Source organism: Echeneis naucrates, chromosome 7, assembly GCF_900963305.1.
Source record: "Echeneis naucrates chromosome 7, fEcheNa1.1, whole genome shotgun sequence".
Lineage (NCBI taxonomy): Eukaryota > Metazoa > Chordata > Actinopteri > Carangiformes > Echeneidae > Echeneis > Echeneis naucrates.
The window spans coordinates 4,630,934-4,654,051 of NC_042517.1; the positions used below are offsets into that span (position 1 = coordinate 4,630,934).

The window sequence follows — 23,118 nt, forward strand, 5'->3', positions numbered from 1 at the left end:
CCTCATGTCTAGTTGTAGCGTATGGTTATCACCCAGGGAAAAACCCAACAAATTGTTCTAGCACTACGTACTTAAATTACTTAAAAACTAAAACAAACAAACCTAAAACCCCTATAATTTATGATTGCAGGAAGTCTGGGGGGAGAAAAGGGTAATTATTGTGATGATGCTAAAAACAATACTCACAAATGTATACGCACTATGAAATACTACATTCTGAGTCATTTTTGTATATCTGCCAACATGTGCATTAAGGTTGAGAAGTCTACACTGGGCCTGTCCTTTTAAACTATATGGAAATATGTTTCTCGATAATAGGGCCTGATGAGATTCATGCACTGACACAACATCAGCGTTCTTGTATTGAATGGTCACACTTACTTACGCTACTCAGTCTCCCTCACTCAGACTGGCTGGGCATTTCATCATTGACTGGTACCCTGACTTGCATAGTGATGAGGTCTCATTCTTTATCCTGTGTGACTGCCTAAGACCTTGAGTCAATGCTGCCTCTGCATCATTTCTGATAGCGCTCCAAATGTTGCTCTGGACCCTGCAGAATTCTTTCCTCTTTCTTCCCAGTGTATTTTTTTTTTTTTAATCCTCTGTTAAGCGGAGCAGTACTCAGTTGTCATGTTATTGACAGATAACTCAGTGAAAAAATACCTAGAAGGAGCTTGACCTGAACGAAGCACAAGCGTCTCGGACATGCCTCATGCCTAATGCTGAGGAGACTCAGCATTAGGTCTGACGATCTATTACGTTATGTATTAGCTTTCTGAAATCCTCCAACAGCCCTCAGTCCTCCTTCCTGGTCGAATGATAACCTACTTATGTGTCTCTCCTATGACCCCATGTGTTGGTTTCGCATTTTTGCAAGAGCAGACAAGCTCAGTTGAGGACAGACCTGCAATTTCGCCATCCTTTGATCTGGCAAATTTGAAGATGTGTTATCTTAATCATAACCGTTTTGTCTTGTAGCCCCCAATCTCTCATCTTGTACTCCGGTCCTAGATGCTAAAAGACACAGTTTTTCAAATTCTCTCCATCTGTCAATCCTGCCTGGAATTTTCAACGTAATAGAAATTGTCCTCATCTTTTGCTAAGGATTATTTTTTATCTACCCATCTATTTTTACATCTGATCCTGTGGGCTGCACTTGGCAGCACGCACAGAAAGACTGAAAAAACAGCTTCTACTACAGATAGCATGCAACATTTTAGATTCAATTTTAGAAATAAAACTGAAAAAATGCAATGCGAATCCTGAGCCCAGGAAGTGAGAAAATTGCTTCTGTCGTTGCAATTTAACACTCTTTCAAAGACGGATTTACTCCCTTTGTATGGTTTTCATTTAAGTTTGTATCATCATCAGTGGAATACTGAGTGTCTGTAAATTCATTAGTCACTGCAATATGTACAATTAACTTGTGTCTGCCAATGTTAACAACATTTCAGATGGGAAATGCTTCAGACACATCTATTCTGTTTGCCTCGACCATCTCCAAGGAGTATGACATCCTCATGGGAACACTCTACAGTGTATTTTGTAAGTGCACACTTATTTGCTAACACCACAAATGCATGTCCAACACCCACGGCTGCCCAGCTCAATCCATCTATTTTTACAGGTGTACTGTCCCTCATGGGCAACTGCATTCTGCTACTTGTTGCATATCACAAGCGGTCGACCTTGAAGCCAGCAGAGTTTTTCATCATCAATCTCTCCATCAGTGACCTTGGGATGACGCTCTCTTTATTCCCACTGGCCATACCATCAGCTTTTTCACACAGGTACCCTGTGCCCCTCCACCCCCACTTATCTTTCTTCTTCTTCTTATCTTTCTCCCATCTCCAAATGAAATAATTTTGTCAGAAATCATTAACTACTGACAAAACAAATGGTATAAATTATTTTTTTTTTTTATTGCTATTGTTTTTTTGTAGTTTTTTTTAAGCAAATATGCCAAATCTTTTTTTAAATTTACTTTGAAAATCTCCAGTTTTTCTATTTATTGTCATTGTAAAATGAATTTCTTTAGATTTGGATGGTTGGGCAAAACTTGAGGTGTGGGAAATGACAACAGGCATTTCCCAGGATAAAGGATGAAGGAAATCAATAGATTAATTACCACGGAAAGTGATCATTAGGTACAGCCTTGGTCTCTGTCAAGTTTCTCCATTCTCTGTGCATACAGGTGGCTGTTTGGAAAAGTCACCTGTCAGCTCTATGCTATGTGCGGAGTGCTGTTTGGTCTGTGCAGCTTGACCAACCTCGCAGCCCTGTCCCTGGTCTGCTGCCTTAAAGTCTGCTTCCCCAACCACGGTGAGGAGATGATAAATTCAACTGATGAGTTTGTTGCTGCCAACACTGCAGATTGTCATCACATAGCTAAAGAGCATGAGGGATTACTGTATGAATAATCACTGTAACCACAAACGTTTTTCTTTTCTATCTCCTGTCTGATCAGGTAACAACTTCTCCTCATCAAATGCCCGCCTCCTGGTGGTTGGAGTGTGGTGTTACGCATCTGTGTTTGCTGTAGGGCCCTTGGCACAGTGGGGACATTACAGTGCTGAACCTTACGGCACAGCCTGCTGCATTGACTGGCATGCACCCAACCACGAGCTTTCAGCTTTGTCTTACATTGTTTGCCTATTCCTCTTTTGCTATGCACTGCCCTGCACCGTCATCTTCCTCTCCTACACTTTCATTCTGCTGACAGTGCGAGGGTCACGCCAGGCCGTTCAACAGCATGTGTCACCACAGACCAAGACCACCAATGCACACGCTCTCATTGTCAAGGTCAGAGGACATCAGTGTGTTGCTTCAGCATCACTGACTTCAGATTTTGCAGTTGGCAGGGTTTGAGCCAGATATGAGACACAGTAATCCAAAAGTTATAAAAACTATGAATCTTTGCAGAACCTTTTCATGCATAGATATCTCTATTTGTGCAAGAACAGCCATGAATGATAGAACACATATTCTTACACTATTTATATTTCATACTCTTTTCACTGGTGAAATAACAGTCAATCTTCTGATTGATCTTCTGATGTGTTTTTGCTGCGAGTGTTCATATGTGTATTTCCTTCTCCACAGCTGTCAGTAGCAGTCTGTATAGGCTTCCTGGGTGCCTGGACACCATACGCTGTTGTGGCTATGTGGGCCGCTTTTGGAGATGCCACACAAGTTCCTCCTGCTGCCTTCGCCTTGGCCGCCATGTTTGCCAAGTCTTCCACTATCTACAACCCTGTGGTCTACCTACTGTGTAAGCCCAACTTTCGTGAGTGTCTATACAGAGACAAGTCCACGTTACGACAGAAGATCTACAAGGGCAGTCCACAGTCAATGCTGAAGGAGCGCTCCGGATCCAACTCACAGCGCAACAAGGACATGAGCACCTCCCTGCGCTTATCAAATGGGCAGCAGGAGAGCTATGGCACATGTGTGCACTGCACTGAGAGTGCAGAGCTCTGTCATGTGACGCCACCCCAAAGGACTGCCTGCACCCTGACTGCATCTGCCCACAGAGAGCTGACAGTTGTCCAGCTCTCAGCTAAACCACAGGCTGATTTCCTCTAGTGGAGCTACAACCTTCTTTCACAGAGATAACAAAATAGGAAAGGTGTCCAAAAAGACAGAGATTACTGTGCGTGTACAAGTTATAGCAAGTGTGTGTCACCAAGACTTTGCACCACAACCACACTTGCAAGGACCTTCAGAGGCGTTTTTCCTGAAAGTCATTTACAACTGGACTCTCTGTGAAATGCCTCACAGAGTGCCCACACTGTGCTTTATTCATGTAAAATAATTTTTCACAGAAATTGTTATTTTTTTTTTTTTCTATTTATTTGTTGTCTCTTTTTCATTTCGTGCACGTAAGTGGACTCTGAAGGACCAGAACGTACAGTAGCTGGCTTCAAGGTTAATTACGAAAATATGTGATTCTTTTGAAGCAGCTTGCCATCCTTTGTATTCAGCAGGAACACACTGCTCAGTCTGAAGGGAAACTGTGTTTGCCAGTGCAAACCAAACAAATTTAAAGAAAAAAAGATTATGAAAATTATTGTGATGGATTGTGAAGAAGATGTCCCTCCTTGGAACGAACAGATTCATATACAAACAAAACGGATTGGGTTTTATACAGGACATAGATTATAGATGCATGAAGATGTCAAAGTAGGTCTCCACTCAAAACCATCAAGCATTTGTCATTGTAGGCTTGAATATTTCTATGGCTCTTTTCTCCTTGCATTGATGGAATCTGCTGTAAAGAGGCATGAAATCAAACTGAAAGCTGCTTTTTTTCCTGAAAGGAATGAGAGAATCCCCTTCCTTAAATCCATCTTTGTGTAATTGAAAACTTAAACGTTGTAGGCTTTAACTGTTTGGCAAAAAAAAAGAAAGACAAAATTTGTCTCTTTGATGAGGGGACACATGCTCAACAAAGCATTACTGTGCCAGACAGCCTGTAGTTATGCTCCTACTGAAGACAGTTGGATAAAACTATTGGCGTTTCCATGCTATTGACCTCATGACTGATATGAACACTGAATGGGACAATCATCTGACCTCATGTTTAGTCATGAGTTTTGGCAGAAATTATGACAATTAGTCTAAGTCACCTCTCTGTTATACCAGATTAATTCAATCCATCCATAAGTGCCCTCAAATTTTGTTGCTCTCTTGTTTGTATTTTCTAATAACATTAATTTACACTAAATATATATATATATATATATATATATATATATATATATATATATATATAAAAACAAACAAACAAAAAAAAGTTATTAACTAAATCAGTTCATCGTGGTAATAACCATGTCTGACCATACTAGAAATTAGTATGGTTGTCAGGAACAACACCCAGCAGTTCACTAGGTTTCATTCTGTATTTCACTTTCCTACCAAGGTACTCTGTGTGGCTCTTATGTGTGTAAATAACCAAAGCCATAATGTGTGTGTTGATATTGTTAACAAAATCCATCCCTTGTGCAGGCTTATTTACTAAGAATAAAACATTCAGTGGAAGTTTGCTATCTGGTTGTTTAAATATTATTTCCTGTTAAGCTAAGAGGCTCAGTGTTTGAAGACATCAAAAACAAGTCATGAAAAGTAAATTATGAGATTATTATTAAATGAACGACTACTGAAATGTATTCAAGCACAGGTGTGAAAAACAAAAACACATTTTGAACAAATTTTAATTGCCAGTTTAAAATTCCTCGGTTGGTGTGAAACATTTTTAAAGACTGAAGCAAATATCCGCTGAATATTTTCAAAGGGAAAATAGATTTAGTGCATCAGACAACATTGGTACTGAGACTGAAGACCATATATACAAATGCAAGAATTGTGTCCCGCTACATCACACCTAATTAAAAAAAAAAACAAAAAAAAAAAAAAAACCAAACAAAAAAAAAACTCTCATCCATCTTGACTAAAGCTTGTGAAGTTGCAGAGATCTAAACAGCTAATGATATGTTTAAATTGATTTCTCTCTTGAGAGATTGTAAACTTTATCTGCAAAGACATCCAATTGAAGGAGATTAAACACTTTCCACATAATGGCTTGTAATGTTATTTTGCAGTGGCTTTCTTATATTTTGTTTGCCAATGAGACCAGTATTTTCTGAGGAATATCTTTGAGCACACTGACTGAAATCATGATGACAGCAACGCTACAGCTGGAGGCAGAGGGTGCTAACTCTTTCAAGATAATATGCATGTGCATCCAAAAGCGCATATGAAAAGCCCATGAAAATGCGTACTTGGAAATACAAGAGATGATTACATATATATCTACATCAAGATCACTGAGGTTATCTGCCTCTATCAGAGTTGAATTCCCTGGCTAGCAATGAGCGCAAGTAAACATGCACTAAAGATTGCCTTTAGATGCAAAGATATTTATTTTCCTCCTGTATAAAGAAAAAAAAAAAACCCTCTGAAGGATAAGCAGTTCACTGGCAGCCAACGTAAGATATAGCTAGAGAACAAAGTAAATCTAAAATTATATCATCTTAAGATCTTTGAGGGTGTGTATGTGTTGTTGTTTTGTTTTTTTCTAGAGACAGTCAGAAGGGGATGGAGTAATAGTATCCTCAGCACACCACCCAAATATAAAGTAAATTGAATTGAGAGTCACCTCAGAAATAACAATTAAAGTTTACTCAAAGCAAAAGATCCAAAATGTTGTACCTCACATTCTTATGTTTTTTAGTCCAACACCAATCCCCTTCTCAGTTTTCATAAGAACTCTAACTCTTTCAACTCTCCTTCCTAAAAATGCAGACTGTGACTTGCCACAACAGCTTGCGTGACCTGACTATTACCTGAGGCATGAGGTTAACACAAAACACAAATTCATATTTCAAGTTGTATTCTTGGGCTGAGATTGGTGCTTTAATGGTGACTTGAGGGCATTTTTTGTTTTTCCACTGTGTGTGTATTTATGAGAGAAGGCAGGGCAGAGGGAAAAGAGAGAGAGATGAGCTAATTGGATGTGCCTTTGTGTTCAGGTGCCTACCTCTTGGCTGGGAAATCAACAGTCATGTCTGGCAGATTCATCCTGATGGTACACGTACATCATCATGCGAGGTATGATGCTACATGGAAAGACATGTATGAAAACCAATGATGAATTAATCTGTCTCATGAGCTAAACTTACATAAGGGTTTTCTTGCTACATGCCATGCTACAAGGCCACTGCGACAGATTTTTTGAAAATTACAGGATTAACTGCTTTCCAGTATTTATCAGACTTTTTTGTGTCTCAATTTGGTTTTGCACTTTCTTTCACCTCAGTAATTGATATAATTGTTAACTGTAGCTCTACACAAGATGGCAATCTCGGGATAAACACTTGAATACAAACAGCTCACGAACATACAAAATCATTACAAAATGTAAACAATTTAACTTACATTTGAGAGGGTTTTTAATGAAAATGTTGTTCTGGGTTGAATTAGGGTCAGTCAGTCAACATCTCTGTTTCTTGTGCCTTGGTGCCATCTAGTGCATACAAAAGGAATATTTATTTATAATATTTAATATTACATTGAGTCAATCTAATCAAAAGCCTGTTTACATGTACATCAGTTGACTGATTGATTCATTCATTCATTCATTCATTCATCTTCTACCACCTATCCATTTCTGGGTCATGGGAGGTGCTGTAGCCAATCCCAGCTCACATTGGGCAAGGATGGGGTACACCCTGTACAGGTCACCAGTCCAAACAACCACACACACTCAGACCTACGGGCCATTTAGAGTCACCAATTAACATAAACATGCACATCTTTTGTACGGTGGGAGGAAATCCATGCAGGCACGGGGAAAACGTGCAAACTCCACACAGAAAGGCCCCACGCTGGTAACCAGAGGTAACCACTATTCCACCATGCTACCCCCATCACTCATCTTCATCCGCTTTTATCCGTATCCGGGTCGCGGGGCTGCTGGAGCCAATCCCAGCTCACAACACACAAGGACAAACATAGACAAACCACCACACACGCTTGCATTCACACTACGGTCAATTTAGAGTCTCCAGTTAACCTATACATGCATGTCTTTGGATGGTGGGAGGACACCGGAGTACCCAGAGGAAACCCACGGGGAGACACGGGGTGAACATGCAAACTCCGCACAGAAAGGCCCCAGGCTGGTAACCGAACCCACAACCTCCTTGTTGTGGGGCAACAGAGGCAACCACTATTCCACCATGCTGCCACCATCAATTAACTTTAAATAATATTTTATTAAACCAACAATTATAGCCTCAAATGCATAAATGTGCATGAACGTCTCTACATAGCCCATGACTGCTCTTTCTGTTGCACCAATCAAGATGAGACAACTTACAACATTGCTACTTGCAACTCTTACAAATGTTTTCATTAAAAATGAATCAACCAATTCTCAAGTAACTGTTTCACAGCATAGCTCCATGGCAAGGGGGCAAACAGATGAAATGTAAGTGCATCATAAAACGCTGTGCACATATAGGCCCAGGAGGCTGAGAGCTTCCACACAATGTTATTTCTCAAGGTTGTGTAAGAAGTGATTATGGCGCAAAACAAAAACACACCTTAAGTAACACTACCAAGTCCAGAGCATCCCACAGGAGAGCCTCTGAGGAAATGCAGCTGAAACTCCCTCCCACAGAAGTACAATAACCCCAAACACAAAGAGGCTGCTGTCGATCCCTCTTTGTCATGGCCATTTAGTCTCTCTGATCGTTCTGCTTTTGGCCCTTTTGTCACCATTGTGGTCATTTTGGATCCCAAATGGCACTTTTGTGTCTGCTTCTAGTAATGTTGTGGCTCTTTATGGTTTCTAATTATGTGATGCTGTAATCATTTTGTATCCAATTATTCCCACTGTAGTTTTGTGTGTCTGTGCAGTGATTTTGCGTTTCTTTGACATGCTCTTGCACCTCTTCGTGCTCCTTCGCCACAGATGTTAAAGTTTTGTGTCTGTTTCATCAGTCAGGCTGAATTAAATTGTGAATGATTGAATTGTGAGTAGCAAATCGGGTCGTTGTGTTCAATTGTAAAAGCGCGTTAACAGGAAATGCAGGAAACGCCATATTATGTAATCAAGCCTAAAATGGCACCAGAAATACTTCGAAACACCCAAATACACGTTAAAATGCAAAATAATTCATTTCAAATCCAGTTTTAAATTGCAAAACCTCAGTTATTTATCAACAGCCTTTTTACTTGTAAAGCCTTTCACTTGACAAACAGTAACGGTTGGTCGCGAGATCGCCATTCTCCATTTTTCCGCCCAAGTACTGTCTAATTTAGGTAAATAACAAATTCCTACAGCACAGTTCACTGAATCCACGGCAAAGTCGCGCTTACCTTTTGTTGTAAAAGGTGATAAAAGTTTGTGTAGGTGAGATTTTCGTTGTCCTTTAACGGGAAGAAGCGCTGAACTGGACTTCCAGCTGACCGCCGTTGGCGGGTTTTCGCTTCCGCTGTCATCGCGCTGATGTGCGCGTTCACTTCGGCCAGAACGGGGAACTTTAACAGTTAAGGTAAGACATGAAGCTAACGTCGAGATAAATCTTTAAATGTGAAAATAAGCCAACTACAAAAACAATGTTTTAAATCAGCTGTAGGTTTCTGTATTAATTGTGTGTTGGGTTTTGAAATTCAAACGGCGACGTTCGACGTGGGAACGTCTAAAGGCGGCTGGGCTGTCATTAGCTTACCTGCTAGCAAACATGGCGTGTCAGCTGAGATGAGGTCTGGGAATCTGAGGTTCTTTCAAGGAAAAATAACTGTACCTAAAAAAAAAAACAGCAGCATCTTTTTTTCTTTTTTTTTTTGTTGGTGGCAGGTGAAAATCTACTTTCCAGGATGTTGTTCTACACGCAGCTCTTCACCTCCAAGCGGGGGTCGCTAGCTAAAATCTGGTTAGCAGCGCACTGGGAGAGGAAGCTGACCAAGGCTCATGTGTTTGAATGCAATTTGGAGGCGACAATCAGAGACATAATTTCTCCAAAGGTAACGTTATAACATACAGTGGTGCGCCTGGCTGAGGCGTGAGTGCTGCATGTGATGAGCTGGATGTGTGGTTTTCCCAGATGAAGATGGGTTTGCGGACATCTGGTCATCTGCTGCTCGGTGTGGTCCGGATCTACTCCAGGAAAGCGAAGTATCTCCTGATCGACTGCAACGATGCGCTGCTTAAAATCAAATTGGCCTTCAGGCCAGGTAAGGCATCGTGTTATCTAAATAAGTGTAACAAACGTGAGGCGTTTTAAAGGCTGTATTTACTTTGGGCTGGCTGAAATGATAACTGCATATGTGCAAAGCTAGAAAAGTGACAGCTATATGTTGATGCATAGCTGTCACTTTTCTAGGGCAAGATTTTAGAATATTTATATTCTATAATATAAATAAACTTAATAAAATGTAGTTAATGGCTTTTCTTGAACAAATGAGGCTGCACACTGAAAAAGTGGAAGGATTGTACAGAGACTGAGTCATTGTCAGTCAGTTTGCACTTATATGCAGTTTATACCTTCATTTATTTTACGTACACTGATAGGTGTTTCTGTCCTTTTTAAATGTCTCAATAACAGAAACACATTTGTACAATTTAATACCAGTGCAAACACGTCCTCCAATATGGACAATAAAATCGACATCTCATTTAAAGTTCTTTTTCACTGAACAATACGATCTTCTTGAAAAAACTGTCCACTGTTAGTACTGAGCCAGTTGAAGCTCAGTACTGGTCGAGACTTCATTTAAGGCCGACCACCAGAGGGTGACACAGACATAATTACTTAACCAACATGTTTTGAAAAGGAAAGTTCTCAATGCGTGCACACATACATTAAATGTATCTATAGGATTTAAATGTACAATCTACTTACGAAATAGCATTTCCAATGGGAGAGAAACAGAATTTATGCATGTGTAAGATCCTTAAGATGAAGCAGTTTTTCCCTCAATGCACAGGTCAGACAGATCTGCCTGAGGAGGGGCTTGAGGCAACAGTTACAGCTATAACCTTGAGTGAAGATTTCAGTGCTTTTGACACCCAGCTTCCATCCCTAAGGTACAGTTGCCTCCTCCTCTTCAACATAAACTAACCTGTTGTTTATCCACTGCGAGCTTCTTTGACATATATATATATGTCACATTAGACTTAGTCATAAATGCATACACAACATAGAATTTTCTATCACAGATGGAAAATTAGCTATTTAATACTTCTTACATGCTCATTAAAAAAACTACAGAACTGTTTTCCTGCTAGCCTGCACATTAATGCTCGGGACACTGGTAGTTCCTCTTGACCTAATTAATAAATACTCTGTGTCCACATTATGTTGTCTTCATACTGGGGTACCAGTGACATAGATGTCGTGGACCACTTTTCATTGAACCAGAGTCGATTGGAGGATATCACTCTCAAGGAGGATTTTGGAACTGGCAGTCTGAACTTCCCAGAGATGAGTAAGAACCAGCTTCCTGATTTGCCTCATTTGCACAAAGCCTTTTACTCTAGTCACCATGAATTACTTCCTACATTGCATTTTCTGTTTTATTTAAACTCAACATTAAATAAAGGTGTTTTTTTGTTTGTTTTTTTTATAAGTAAAAATCATGTTTGTTTGTTTTTTTGTGTAGTCTGATGTATCTTAAATTCGGTGATCCTTTGTTGTCCAGAAAATATAAAAAGACCTTACTAACCCACATGTATCATCATTAGTACAAACTACCCAAAGAACAGAGACATAAAACAGTATTGTGAAATATTTTAAAAGTATATAAAATGTTTATTTGTGACCTGTGTCAGTAACAGTAATGAATATTAAAGCAGTGCACAATATGACAACAAGACTAACATGTTGTTGGTTCTCACCTTTTCACAGGATTTGTTGCCAGTCAGAAAAATGTGTGACATATCCCCCCTTTTCCCTCAAAGGAAATTTTGATCATTAGACACAAGCCGTTTTTCCCCCTGCTGTGTTTTCTGATGCGTAGGAGCAGAGTGCCAGGGCCCCCAGAGTACACTGCTGGATATGAACTTCCATAGCCTAGTTCAAGATGGAGACGCTTTTGGAGATGAGGATCAAGTATACGACTTATTTGGTAGTTATTGTGAATTCATCTGTTTCTGCTATATTTATTTTCATCTTGATTTGAAAAAAATATGTGGTCCCTGTGTCTTTGAATTATTTTCTGTTTTTGAACGAAATTAACAATCCAGGTAATGTATTGAATGTTTAATATTAATTCTGCAGAGCCTTTTTTCCCCAAATTGAAATGTCACATTTTAAAAATAGGGTTGGCTCACAGTTTTCTACTTACACAACTACCAGTTATGAAGCAAAATTATGATTTGTATTCACTCTCTGTCTTTGGTCTCCACTAACTCTTAAATATTTTAGGGAATTATTTGTATGTTTTACCTACTAAATTTCCCACACTGTTCACCAGCCAGCAACTAACTCTGAAAATGGTCCCTTTAGATCAGTGAGTGAGAACTGAAACATGAATTTTACAGCCTGACAGCTGAACAATGAGCTGAAATTCACTACGAAGCTGACTGGAGCTACACAGTCAGATAATGCAGCAGCATGCAACACCCTCCGTCCTTGAATCACATAAGGCAAACTTTCCAAAAACCCTCTTGAATGAAGGAAAACTAATTTCAGGAGTTCTTGAATTCAAAACATATTGAAGTAAAAGTTTGAAAATCACCCTTGTTTCCTGATGTAGCTGTTTTGCTTGGAGTTTATTTTGTATTGTTTTTATACCCAAGTTGAAAATAGTATAAAAGTTTAGGGTAAAACCATTGCAGCTGACTGCAACATCCCTTCAGAATCTTCCAAAAGCAGCACCAGTTCTCCAGTAATGTCATACTTTTTGTAGGTTTTTTATTTTCTATTTGTAAGTCTGAATACATTATGTAGACTGACTATGCTGTAAATTATGGGACATTCAAAGAAAATCATTCATAAAGATAACTTTTAATGTCAATATATTACTATTTTCAAGACATTATTATATTATATTATATTATATTATATTATATTATATTATATTATATTATATTATATTATATTATATTATGTTATATTATATTATATTATATTATATTATATTATATTAAGTTTCAATCAAATGTCACAACTAACCGCTGTAGACTCATATGATGGTATCCAGGACTAAGCCTCTGAACTTGAACACCAAAAGAACTATTTTTTTTCGTTGTTGATACAGTTTTGATAACCAGTGAATCATATCTCAGTAGAAAAAAATGTCTTGGCATTTAGCTATTTAGATATTAGCCCATCAAAAAGAGTCAGTTATTATTTTTGCCAATTATCTGCTCAAGTGACCAGTTCTTGTAATTTTTACTGATGCTGCAGACTTCCTGGCAAACACCAGTGATCATGAGTCCCCTGACTTCAACCCAGAGGAGACTCAAAGTGAAAATCCTGCGAGCTACAGAAATCCAGAGAATTATCAACAAGGTGATTTAAAAAAAAAAAAAAAAAAAAAAAACCAAATCTGGATATTTTATTATTTACATTCTGTGTTCACCTTCTACTAACATTACAACATTACTATAAAGTACCTCCATTTGAACATTTGCTTTATAGAAGTCATTGGCCTACATTTTAGTCAAGTTAAAGTTCATTCAAGCATAGTTTAAACTCAGAATTGACTCAGTGTTTCGTTCTGTTTGGCTGTTTGTTTTTAATTCTACTATTGTTTGTTTTTCTGAAGCAGATACTAACAGAGGTGATCGAATATGGTTTGAGACCCCTACACTGAGCGAAACCACCTTGCTTGTTAATGGGGAGGAAGCTTTTGCCCTTGAACCTGTGACCAACAGTCGTATGCGTCAACAAATACCCAAATGCACATTATGCAGTCATGTTTCAAGTGCAGAAATGCTGGCATCCTTTGAAACTACCCACATCTACAATTCTTCTAAGTCTAAACATAGTTATGCAAGCAGAGTCAAACCAAAAACAAGGTTGTCCACTCCGTGCCAAATGTAGGCTGTCTGTACTTAAAGCAAAACGAGCACTTAATGGCCTTCTACCTTTTGTATTCAGTGAGCTCAGAGAAGAAGAGGGGAAAGAGGAAACGCAAGCTGGTTGTGGACCAGACTAAAGAGCTTAACAACGAATGTATCAAAAAGCAGCTCTCTGACTATTCAGACCTGATCACCCCTCTGGACATAGCCCCGCCGACTGTGCAGCTTATGCAGTGGAAGGAGCACGGAGCTGCAGACAAACTTTTAACACAGCCATCCTCTACTATAGCAGCGCCACAGATAAATGAGGTAAAGGGATGGCTTATATCATAAACCATTTCATCTGTCCGGAGTGAGTATTACATTAAGCCACATACTCTGACTGTTAAATCCCATTTTGCCTTTTCAGCTCTTTGTCAAGAGTGTTTTCCAGGTAAAACATTTTGTTGCAGCTGAGGAGCTTGAGGAGATGCGCCAGGATGGACAAGAAGGTTGGATGTTACATATTACAGCGAAGATATATGATATATAATTATTGCACCACTAATTTTATAATACTACAGGTGTTGTCCTGTGTTTTTTCTTCCCTGCTTTTCATTTCATACAAACTACATCTTTATGTCTTGTGCAGTTCAGAGGAACACGAGTGCCCTCACTACAGACAACCTCAGTGTCGTCCAATCAAGAGTCGAAACTGAAGAAACACACAACACTGAGCTGACATTTCTTGAACAAATGAACATGGACAACAGTGACAATGACTCAGATCCTGTAAGTATCAGAATTTCTGGTGTATTGAATGTATCTAGAATAAAAACGATTTACCTTTTCACTCCCAATAACCCTCAACCTTTTTATAGCATTATTTCACAATCTGCTGTGTTTGTCAGAATGAAGACAGGTCAGAGTTCACCTATCCTGAATTTCCATCAGAAGATTCCATGTTTGTTCATCCATCTCATATGGAGCATGACACTCAGTCACCTTCCCTCCACACCCAGGTACTTTTGATCACACATCATCATATGGAAACTGGGCAGGGTAGTTAGACTTTGTCACTTTTCAGCTTTCACTGTTTTTTTTTTTTTTTCCATTTGGAATGAAAGTGAGAAAAAGGACGGTTATCTGTGGAAAATGGCTGGTACAGTAGACAAGTGATGAACATTTGGCAGATGGCGGGTGTTAATTTCACATGCTGCCTTGGAGATGTGCCCAGCATCCCTGAGTGAATTATACTCTTCATTTTCTAAACTGCAGTCTATGCTGGGCAGCCAGGACTTTCAGGAGAGAAGAATAAACAGGCGAGCACAGAAGCTTCTGAGCGCACTGAAAGTAAGAACCTAAAAATACATTTTCACATATTTGTAGCTGCATGACACAAAGTAAATTTTAATTCAGAGCAATGTCTATAAAAAGCCTGCATGGCCATGACACAGTACTTATGCCACAAAGGACGTGGATTTAAAGATGAAAAAGCTGGGTAGGATTAAGGATGATGCTTGGAAATTAAATTTGTAAATCGCCTGTGTGTGTGGCAGAGCCAGAGCAACAGGGAGACCCGTTTTGCCCTAAAAGCCCTCTGTGAAGGGTGCACACGGTCGCAGGCTGCTGCCACCTTCTTCTGTTTGCTTGTCCTGAAAAAACAACAAGCTCTCTACCTGTACCAGAGTGCTCCCTATGAGGACATCATCATCATCATACCTGGACCCACTTTCTACGATCAGTAAAACAGAAACCTGCCTTCTTAGATCACAGGTTGAGTTCATAATTGACTTGTGGTTCTTTTTTCCTCTGGATCTGACTCACAGTCACAGTCAACAAGCAGTGGGAAAGACAACTCACCCTAGGAAAGGTAAAATGTTATGAACTGTCTGAGGAGAAAAAACTCAACTTTGTTTCCCACTTCAGCCACCAGGATATGTGCAGGTCTTGAAAAGACACGAACTAGGGTCAGTCCCCAAAAGCTATTAAATAATTTGTCATTAAATTAATTGTTAATTAAATTAATTTAGTTTCACAGATAAAAAATATTTGATCGTTTGCTTCTTTGTTCTTGCTTTGTTTCCACCATCAGGCCAAAACATAAATATCATTTACTATTTTAAAAGTTTGTGCTCAGTAAAACCAGCAAATTTAGTTTTTGTGTATAAAAAAAAAAAAAAAAAAAGACAATTAAGCTGGCTAGCTAAATAATTGCCAGCTTTCTTTAATTCGATTATAGCTCTAAAAAAGAATTACATGTTTTTGTCCTTATCCAGGTGGTGTTAATTTAATTATTTATAACACCAATAATTAATGTTAGAAAGTGCTGAGAGGTATTTAAAGGAAAAAAAAAGGTCATAACATTTGAAGTCCTTGAGATTCCTGCTGGTTATGTATCATAGTTTCAGCCTTAAGCTGCTGTGATGGTGAAACAAATAAAACCTCCTGAATTTGAATAAGCTGCAAAAGCCCTGTGTATGTTCGTAAATAATTAATTGTGGTTTTTAATTTGTGAGAGTGGAGAGTTCATTATTGAAAAAAAAAAAAAAAAAGTAAATTCTGCCAGAATGAACTCAGAAGATCCTTTGAATGTATCTCGTGTACCAACTGCATCTCATGTTGGGAGCTGTTGTTGAGGTTTTTTAAGACTGAGCTTTCCTGCTTACTCTGTCTTTTACAATAGGTCCTATTTATTCCAAGTAATTGTTCCTTAGAAAGCTAACTTCTATGTTTTTGTTATTCACCAAATGTCAATAATTAAATAAATCTGTTTTATCTATGAAGAAGAAAAGAGTCAAATTTGGCATTTAACTCCAAGTAATTTCAAAGAAATTGCTATCAATTGCTGGTACTTTTGGTTAATGGCCATCTTTTCATTCTTCAACACTTTATTTAATTATTTTAAGAAATCAGTTTAACTTGTTGGCATCTATATGTACCATAAATATGTCTGAATACTGTATTTGTTTATACTTTGTTCTCCAAAATATATATGTTATGTCTCCAAGGTTTGGCACGTCTTTCTTTTTATTGACATTGTTTCATATTTTTTCCTGCAGCTTTAGAAAATTGAGTCATTGCATTGCATAGTGATGTATCTTTATTTATCTGTTGGGCTACACACACTCATTATTTGTGTGCCACATTAGAAGACAAAAAAGCTTTGTCTTTTCACAGGTCCAGACAAGATGAGGGGATCAGTAATATGTTTGTGGGGTTTGGTGGTCCTGGAGTCCATTTTGTAGGAAGTGTGGAGATTTTATTATAGAGGTTGAGTCATTCTGGATGGTAATAACTTTTTCTTTTAATGAGATTCTATCAAAAAGGAAGCAAACTTTGCTGTAACTGTGAGGTCTTGTCCATGGTGCCCCCTTCCCTCTGCACAGTTAGCAGACCTTCTCTATAATTCCAGGGCTCCAGGAAGCCCCCATGAGCAGCATTATCTCCTCCTGTCGCTTTAAGAGGCACCGGTGCAGCAGACGCGGTTGCCTCATTCCGTCTCCGGGCTCCGCGGCTGCAGGATGGACTCCAGCCCGGCGGGGACCGGGGCTCCTCTGCGATGCACAGCTCCCAGCTGCAGAGATGGTAGCGTTTCACCTCGGCACTGTTGAAGTAGGTAGTGTTTTCTCTCTCTCTCTCTCTCTCTCTCTGTGATATCGTTGTATGTAGGACAGCTGAATGAATGAAAGTCACCGGGCTGCTGATTTTCTCCTGGAGGGGGTTTAGATGTCCTGTTTGAAGACCCCTCAGCAGTCACATGGAGATGCAAAACAATGCTGAGACTTGAGCCTGAGCTGCTGTAGTCATCATCACCATCATCATCACCATCATCATCATCATCATCATCATCATCATCACCACCATCATCATCACCGCCTTCATCACCCCCCTGCTTCACCAACAAATGAAAACCTCACACTTAGCGCCGTCATTATTCATGCATCTTCCCCCGTGATGGTGCCTGACTCTGGGAGACATCTCCAGCTCTCTCCTTCCTGTGAGAAGCTACAGTTTCCTCCACCTGCTTCGCCTCCACAGTCAACGCCGACACTCGCACTTACGTAAGATGGTGGCGTATTTTCTCACCGCGAACGTACTCTGACACTTGTTGCACAGGCGAAATGAGAGGGAGCCCAGATTTCCTGCCTCGTCGTCCCAGGATTAAAATTTAGGGCAAAATTTGGATGCCTCCGTTTGTTTCAGCCTGCTCGTCCTTTGCATGGAGGTGCGCAGCTTCACAGCTTCAGGTGTACTTAGGCCTGAATCAGCAGGTTCCCTGAAACCCAAAGAGCTGCAGGGACGCACAACGTTTTGTCCTCATCCCTCAAATATCTGAGGTGGAGTGGTTTTAAAATGCTCTCCACTGAGGACTGTGTTTTCCTACCTTTTTAATCTGAGGAGTTTAGTGGTTATTCCACAACGGAAGCTCTACAGATATCTCAGCATGGTGGAACAGAAGTTAGTAAAAAGGGGGACGAGGACATATATTAACAAAGAAGTTAACAAGCTGCACACTGAATATCTGACATGTTTCAACTCTCTTTGGACAAGGGGGGAAAAACAATAATCGTCTCAATTTGTAATGATTAGAAAAATCCAGTTTTAATTAAAGAGCAGAGATCAGCAGGAGATGGAGATTTCACACAGGGGCCGTATGAATGGAATAATCTGGCCAAGATCAGCTCATCCATGTTGCCTGTGACATTCAGTGATGACTCCTCTGTATTAAAATAGACAGAGTGACTGACTGTGACACTAACTGGATGGAGCAGTCTGCTTTAATCCACCTCTCAGGGACATAAATCATTGTTTAAATTGGCAACAATTAAAATTTCTTTAGTTTTTTTCCCCCCCTTGTTAAACTACAGAGATAAGTGTGTTTGAAAAAATAAATAAAAATAAAAAATGCAACAAGGAGACAGGAGCCGCCGGAGATTTCCCTTACTCCGTTAACATCAATGTGAAACTCTTCACTCACTGCAGACAGCCAATGACCCCGGTGACCCCTCATGGCCAGCCACAGAATTTGACTCCAGTTAATGTGTGTGTTTGTGGTGTTTATCTGCAGCTCAGCAGACAGCTGCACTGACTGTGAACTCACTGTGTCCCCTTTGTGTCGGCACAGAATGGAGGCTTTATTTGCTGTCTGCTGAGATTATTTTATTTTTTTTAAGTCAGACTGCTGTCACTGACTACCAGTGAAGAAGAATATAATGGCCACACGCATGCAATAGACGACCGATTGGAAGGAAATTTTCAACCGATTTCCTGGTTTTGCATCTGATGTGTTGATGCCTTTTTCAGAGTGGCTGTGAGGGATCCTAGCATCCATCCCACTCTAGAGACGACAGCGGAGAAGTCGGAGGTCCCTGCACATCAATGTCTCTCACTCCGAGTCGAAAGCCCTCCTCAGGTCAACGCAGGTACTGTTGCTTCCTTTCTGATTAAATGTCTGAATGACACATTTGGTTCACATACTGTATTTAGTAAATGAGTGTTGTTTCTCTCTTCAAGGCGCTCAGTGGGCACTAGTGGCGGCAGCGGCCGATATTCCAGTGATGCATCCAGTACCCACACCTATCCTGGACGGGGCAGGGTGGTAGAGAGCAGCCCCACAGCCCGGACGTACCCCGGTACACCCAGGTATCGTCTTTAGGCACCATCACACATGACGCCTCATGAAATACAGTTAAACAAGTCCACACTCTAAACCCCGTCACTGTAACTGTGGAGCTGAATCAAAAACTGACTCAGCTTCACTGCAGGTCTCCTGAAGGGCTGCTGGACTGATGACTGTGCATTGACCTGCACTGGATGGATGAAATAAGGTGTTAATTAATATTTCAGCAGCTTCATGAACTAGTTTTATTTACTGGAGCTTCACCAGGACCAAGTTCAACAGCACTTTGCTTTGGATCATTAGTTTCCAGTGTACAGACATCTAATAACTGCAGCTTTTTCCACATAGTTCACTCATGGATGGATTATGTGAAAAATGGGCCGATTATTAAAAAAAAAAAAAAAAAAAAAATGCACCCCGTCCTGCTGTACAGGGTCCCCAGGCTGAAAGAGAATTGTGGTCACAGTATTTGGTGTTGTTTTATGGCTTTGTTTTTTCATGATCATATTTCATCTCATGATCGTTTTAAGCCTCTGCAGTCATGCAGGCTCCTTATTTAGCCTGTTTGAGTCTCTCTGTAGTTGTTTTCTTTCTAGCTCTGTGACTTCATGCTGAAGGGGCTAGAGATACTAGGGGGCCAAGCCCCGCGCCCGGGGCCCAGTCAGCCCAATTTGTAATCCACCCACAAATTAACATCCTCTCATAATCCAGTTTTCATGTACAGTGAGTAGAAGAAGCACTTTGTGTAAATGGTCTCTTTATGGATGTGGGTTTCTTCAGGCGCCAGGCAAAGCATGCAGCCTGCACTGACAACCATGGGATCAGGCCCCCCACCCCAGAGCAGTACCTCACACCCCTGCAGCAGAAGGAGGTGTGCATACGTCATCTGCGAGCCAGGCTGAGGGAGAATGTGGAACGACTACAGCACAGGCAAACTCTTTTGTCCTTCAGCTTTGTTTTGTTGGCTGCTTCGCCACCAAATACAGAATTAATCTTTTTTTTTTTTTTTTTAAACTTCTTCAGCACAACGCTGTCACATTTGGTTGAACTTTGCCTTCCTATTATTGTTCAATTTTATAGGGACTGTGAAATAGACGAGCTGAGGACACAACTATACAGGATGCAGGAAGACTGGATAGAAGAGGAATGCCATCGTGTGGAGGCCCAGTTAGCCCTTAAAGAGGCCCGCAAGGAGATCCAGCACCTCCAGGAAGTGGTAGAATCGGTGAGGTCCAACCTTGGTGTCCGAGAACAAGAACCCCATGACCACAAGCCATACTCAGGGTTGCAGGGAGCTCGGCCGGGGGGGAAGTCTCGCTCCTGTGGCTGTTCCCCAGCCAGCACTTTGAGCCGCAGCACCACCTACACCCGACTGAGCAGCGAGGCTCTGCAGCTGGAGCGCAGCTCCAACGCTCCTGAGGTAAGTGGAGCAGCTCGCCCAGCAGGACAAACCCACCTCCTTCTGGAAGCGGCCCTCCTGTCAGAACAGCTGCCATCGCAGGGTCACATCCGCGGCCCCCTGACTGTACCACGCTCTTCCACCTATGAAAGGCTGTGCAGTGGGGGGACTGTGTTGCCAATGTCACACTCCTGCCACACTCTCAGCAGCAGCAGCTGCAGGTGCAGTGGACACACCTACCTCCCCCACCATCACTTATTCCTGCACTTACCTCAGGAGGAGGCCCCAAAAACAGCAGCGACTCCTGTTGTCCCAGTTTCCGACCCAATCCCTGCTCCGGCTCCCGCTGTAGAGAAAAAGCCAGACGTCCGCTCCCAGGCATGCAGCCCCACAATGACCTGGCTGGGGGAGGAAAGCAGTGCAGAGGAGCTGAGTGTAATAACTTTAGCCACAGCAGACATCACCCCTTCGGAGCCTCGTGTCATTCCATCTTCTTTGCCTTCCGCATCCCCTCCTGAGCATTCATTAATTTTAGAGCCGCTGTCATGCGACAGGCCAGAGGAGACGCCATCAGAGCCCCACACCTGCCAGCCGCCCCCTACAGCTCCACTGCCGGTGAGGCAGGAAGCCACAGTGCTGGAAATAGAAGAGGACAGCACGGAGGAAACGGAAGCCGCAAACGAAGATGGGTTTACACCTCAGCGGTGCCACTGGAGTCGGTATTTCCTCATAGATCTGTTGGCTCTGGCGATGCCGGTGGTCCCGACGGTGGCGTGGCTGTGTCGGGGGGCTCCACGGGACGTCTTGCCAGTGTATCACATCGGGTCCCTGCTGAGAGGTTGCTGTGCTGTGGCCCTCCACTCACTTCGCCGCCAGGGTGCAGGCAGAGGACGCAGGCCTGCCAGCATGAACGGAACAACAACAATCTGACATTTTGTGCTCCTTCTCACACAACAAAAACAACTCCCAACCTCTACAGGCACGCCCACAAAAATTTGTTGGAGATCTCCTCTTTTAAGAGTTTTAGATTTTACATAGCGCCCTTGTGATTTAGTGGTTATGCATTGCCTTAGAGAACAAAAGATTAGTTGTACATTATTAAATACTTTAAGTACTCAGATTAACTTACTGCAACTGCCTGCAGTTTCGCTGGTTTTCTCTGGATTGCAATTTGCATGTAGCCCCAGTTTGTTTGGGTTTTCTCGCTTGAATTAAAGATGCCCTGGAATTACATGAAACATCTGGGCAAAAAAAATTCAGTTAATTTAAAAAAAAAAAAAAAAATCTAATAAGTTGAATATTTTATCAAGTTTCTCACATTTTAATAATTGTTAATAAGATATGCCAACATTTCTTTGGCAACAACATCAAAAAAAAAAAAAATCTATTACTGCTGGACTAACTGGTGCAGAAATAGGTCAGAGTTTTACAGAGCAGAAGCTGCAAAAAGTGGAAGATATTAATTTTGTACTTTCCACCTGTTACTACGTTGAGTGTGTTTGTTGGGACTGAAACCTTTAGGAAAGGTAACTCTAGTACTTAAGTACTCAGGTGCAGAACAGACAGATCATTGATATATCTTGCCAATAAGCAAATCATGGGAGTTTAAAACTGTACAGACTCTTTATTTCTCTGCTTCTGTTGGGACATTGAAACATTTGGACATTTGTTTTTCCAGTTGATTAATAGAGCATAATAAAATATCAGGAGATGTCATGGAGAAACTGGAACTCACTTAGAAATTAGTTAGAATACAGAAGGCTCTGTGCGTCTATCTTCTCAGCAGGTCAGCCATTTGTTGCAGTTTGGATCTAAAAATAAAGCCTTGAGGTGGGTGCATGAGCAGGACATGAATATTTATCCCCGTTCTCCCGTCCTGCGACGCACTGTATGCTTGAGTGTCTACAGTATATTTCTATGAACATTATAGGAGAGAGGGAGAAATGTCTGCGAAATCTTTGCGCTACAACATGCAGCGGTTTGTGATCATCACAGTTGAAGGACTTCGCTGAGCCTAGTTCTGTTTACTGGATTTGTGAAGAGTTGTTTTTGATACTGAGATATATTTTCAAGTTTTACACGAGAGAAAAGCTCTTTGCACAACTAAGATAAAGATTAACACGAGGAGAGTTTGTTTTTCTTTGTCAGTGTAGGTCACTGGCGTGGGTACTGCAGTTAATGAGGATGTACAGTATGTATCAGAACATCAAAAGGCCCTTTCGTACGTCAACTGAAGCGGCTCACCTGTAACTACGAACTATCATGTACAGTGTGTATATGGTTACCAATGTCAGCCTTATTATGCAAAAATAGCAATGTCATAGTGTTCAGGGATCTTTTCGGTGAACTTTTACTAGTTCAATCAACAATTCAGCTTAAGGCCGAGCAGATGTTAGTGTAAATTCAAGCCACTGGAAAATAAAAATGGTCATTTATCTGTGGTTGGAGCAGCACATATTGTCATGTTTGAACCTTATTTTTACTTGCAATTTGTTCGACTTTGGTTTCACAGCAGTTGTATTTGATCCTCCATGATTCAGAAGAACCTCTGAATCTGTAATTGCTCAATGCCCTTCAACC

General features: G+C 40.8%; 3 protein-coding genes across 3 annotated transcripts; all 3 read left to right on the plus strand.

Annotated features, from left to right (window-relative positions):
• The first annotated feature begins 1,457 nt into the window (after positions 1 to 1,457).
• opn7d (opsin 7, group member d) lies at positions 1,458 to 3,588 on the plus strand. The gene is made up of 5 exons (XM_029507203.1): positions 1,458 to 1,548; positions 1,631 to 1,793; positions 2,198 to 2,325; positions 2,471 to 2,805; positions 3,106 to 3,588. Exons 1-5 carry the CDS (start codon positions 1,458 to 1,460, stop codon positions 3,586 to 3,588), a joined length of 1,200 nt encoding a protein of 399 aa, XP_029363063.1.
• Positions 3,589 to 9,387: 5,799 nt separating this feature from the next.
• rad21l1 (RAD21 cohesin complex component like 1) lies at positions 9,388 to 15,264 on the plus strand. The gene is made up of 10 exons (XM_029507474.1): positions 9,388 to 9,534; positions 9,615 to 9,744; positions 10,498 to 10,597; positions 10,895 to 10,998; positions 11,530 to 11,637; positions 13,285 to 13,392; positions 13,617 to 13,846; positions 13,947 to 14,028; positions 14,754 to 14,869; positions 15,076 to 15,264. The coding sequence occupies exons 1-10, from the start codon at positions 9,388 to 9,390 to the stop codon at positions 15,262 to 15,264; spliced, it is 1,314 nt and encodes a 437-aa protein (XP_029363334.1).
• A 3,634-nt stretch (positions 15,265 to 18,898) lies between these two features.
• On the plus strand, positions 18,899 to 21,468 carry snpha (syntaphilin a). The gene is made up of 4 exons (XM_029507236.1): positions 18,899 to 18,942; positions 19,034 to 19,162; positions 19,920 to 20,069; positions 20,220 to 21,468. Exons 1-4 carry the CDS (start codon positions 18,899 to 18,901, stop codon positions 21,466 to 21,468), a joined length of 1,572 nt encoding a protein of 523 aa, XP_029363096.1.
• Positions 21,469 to 23,118: the final 1,650 nt, after the last annotated feature.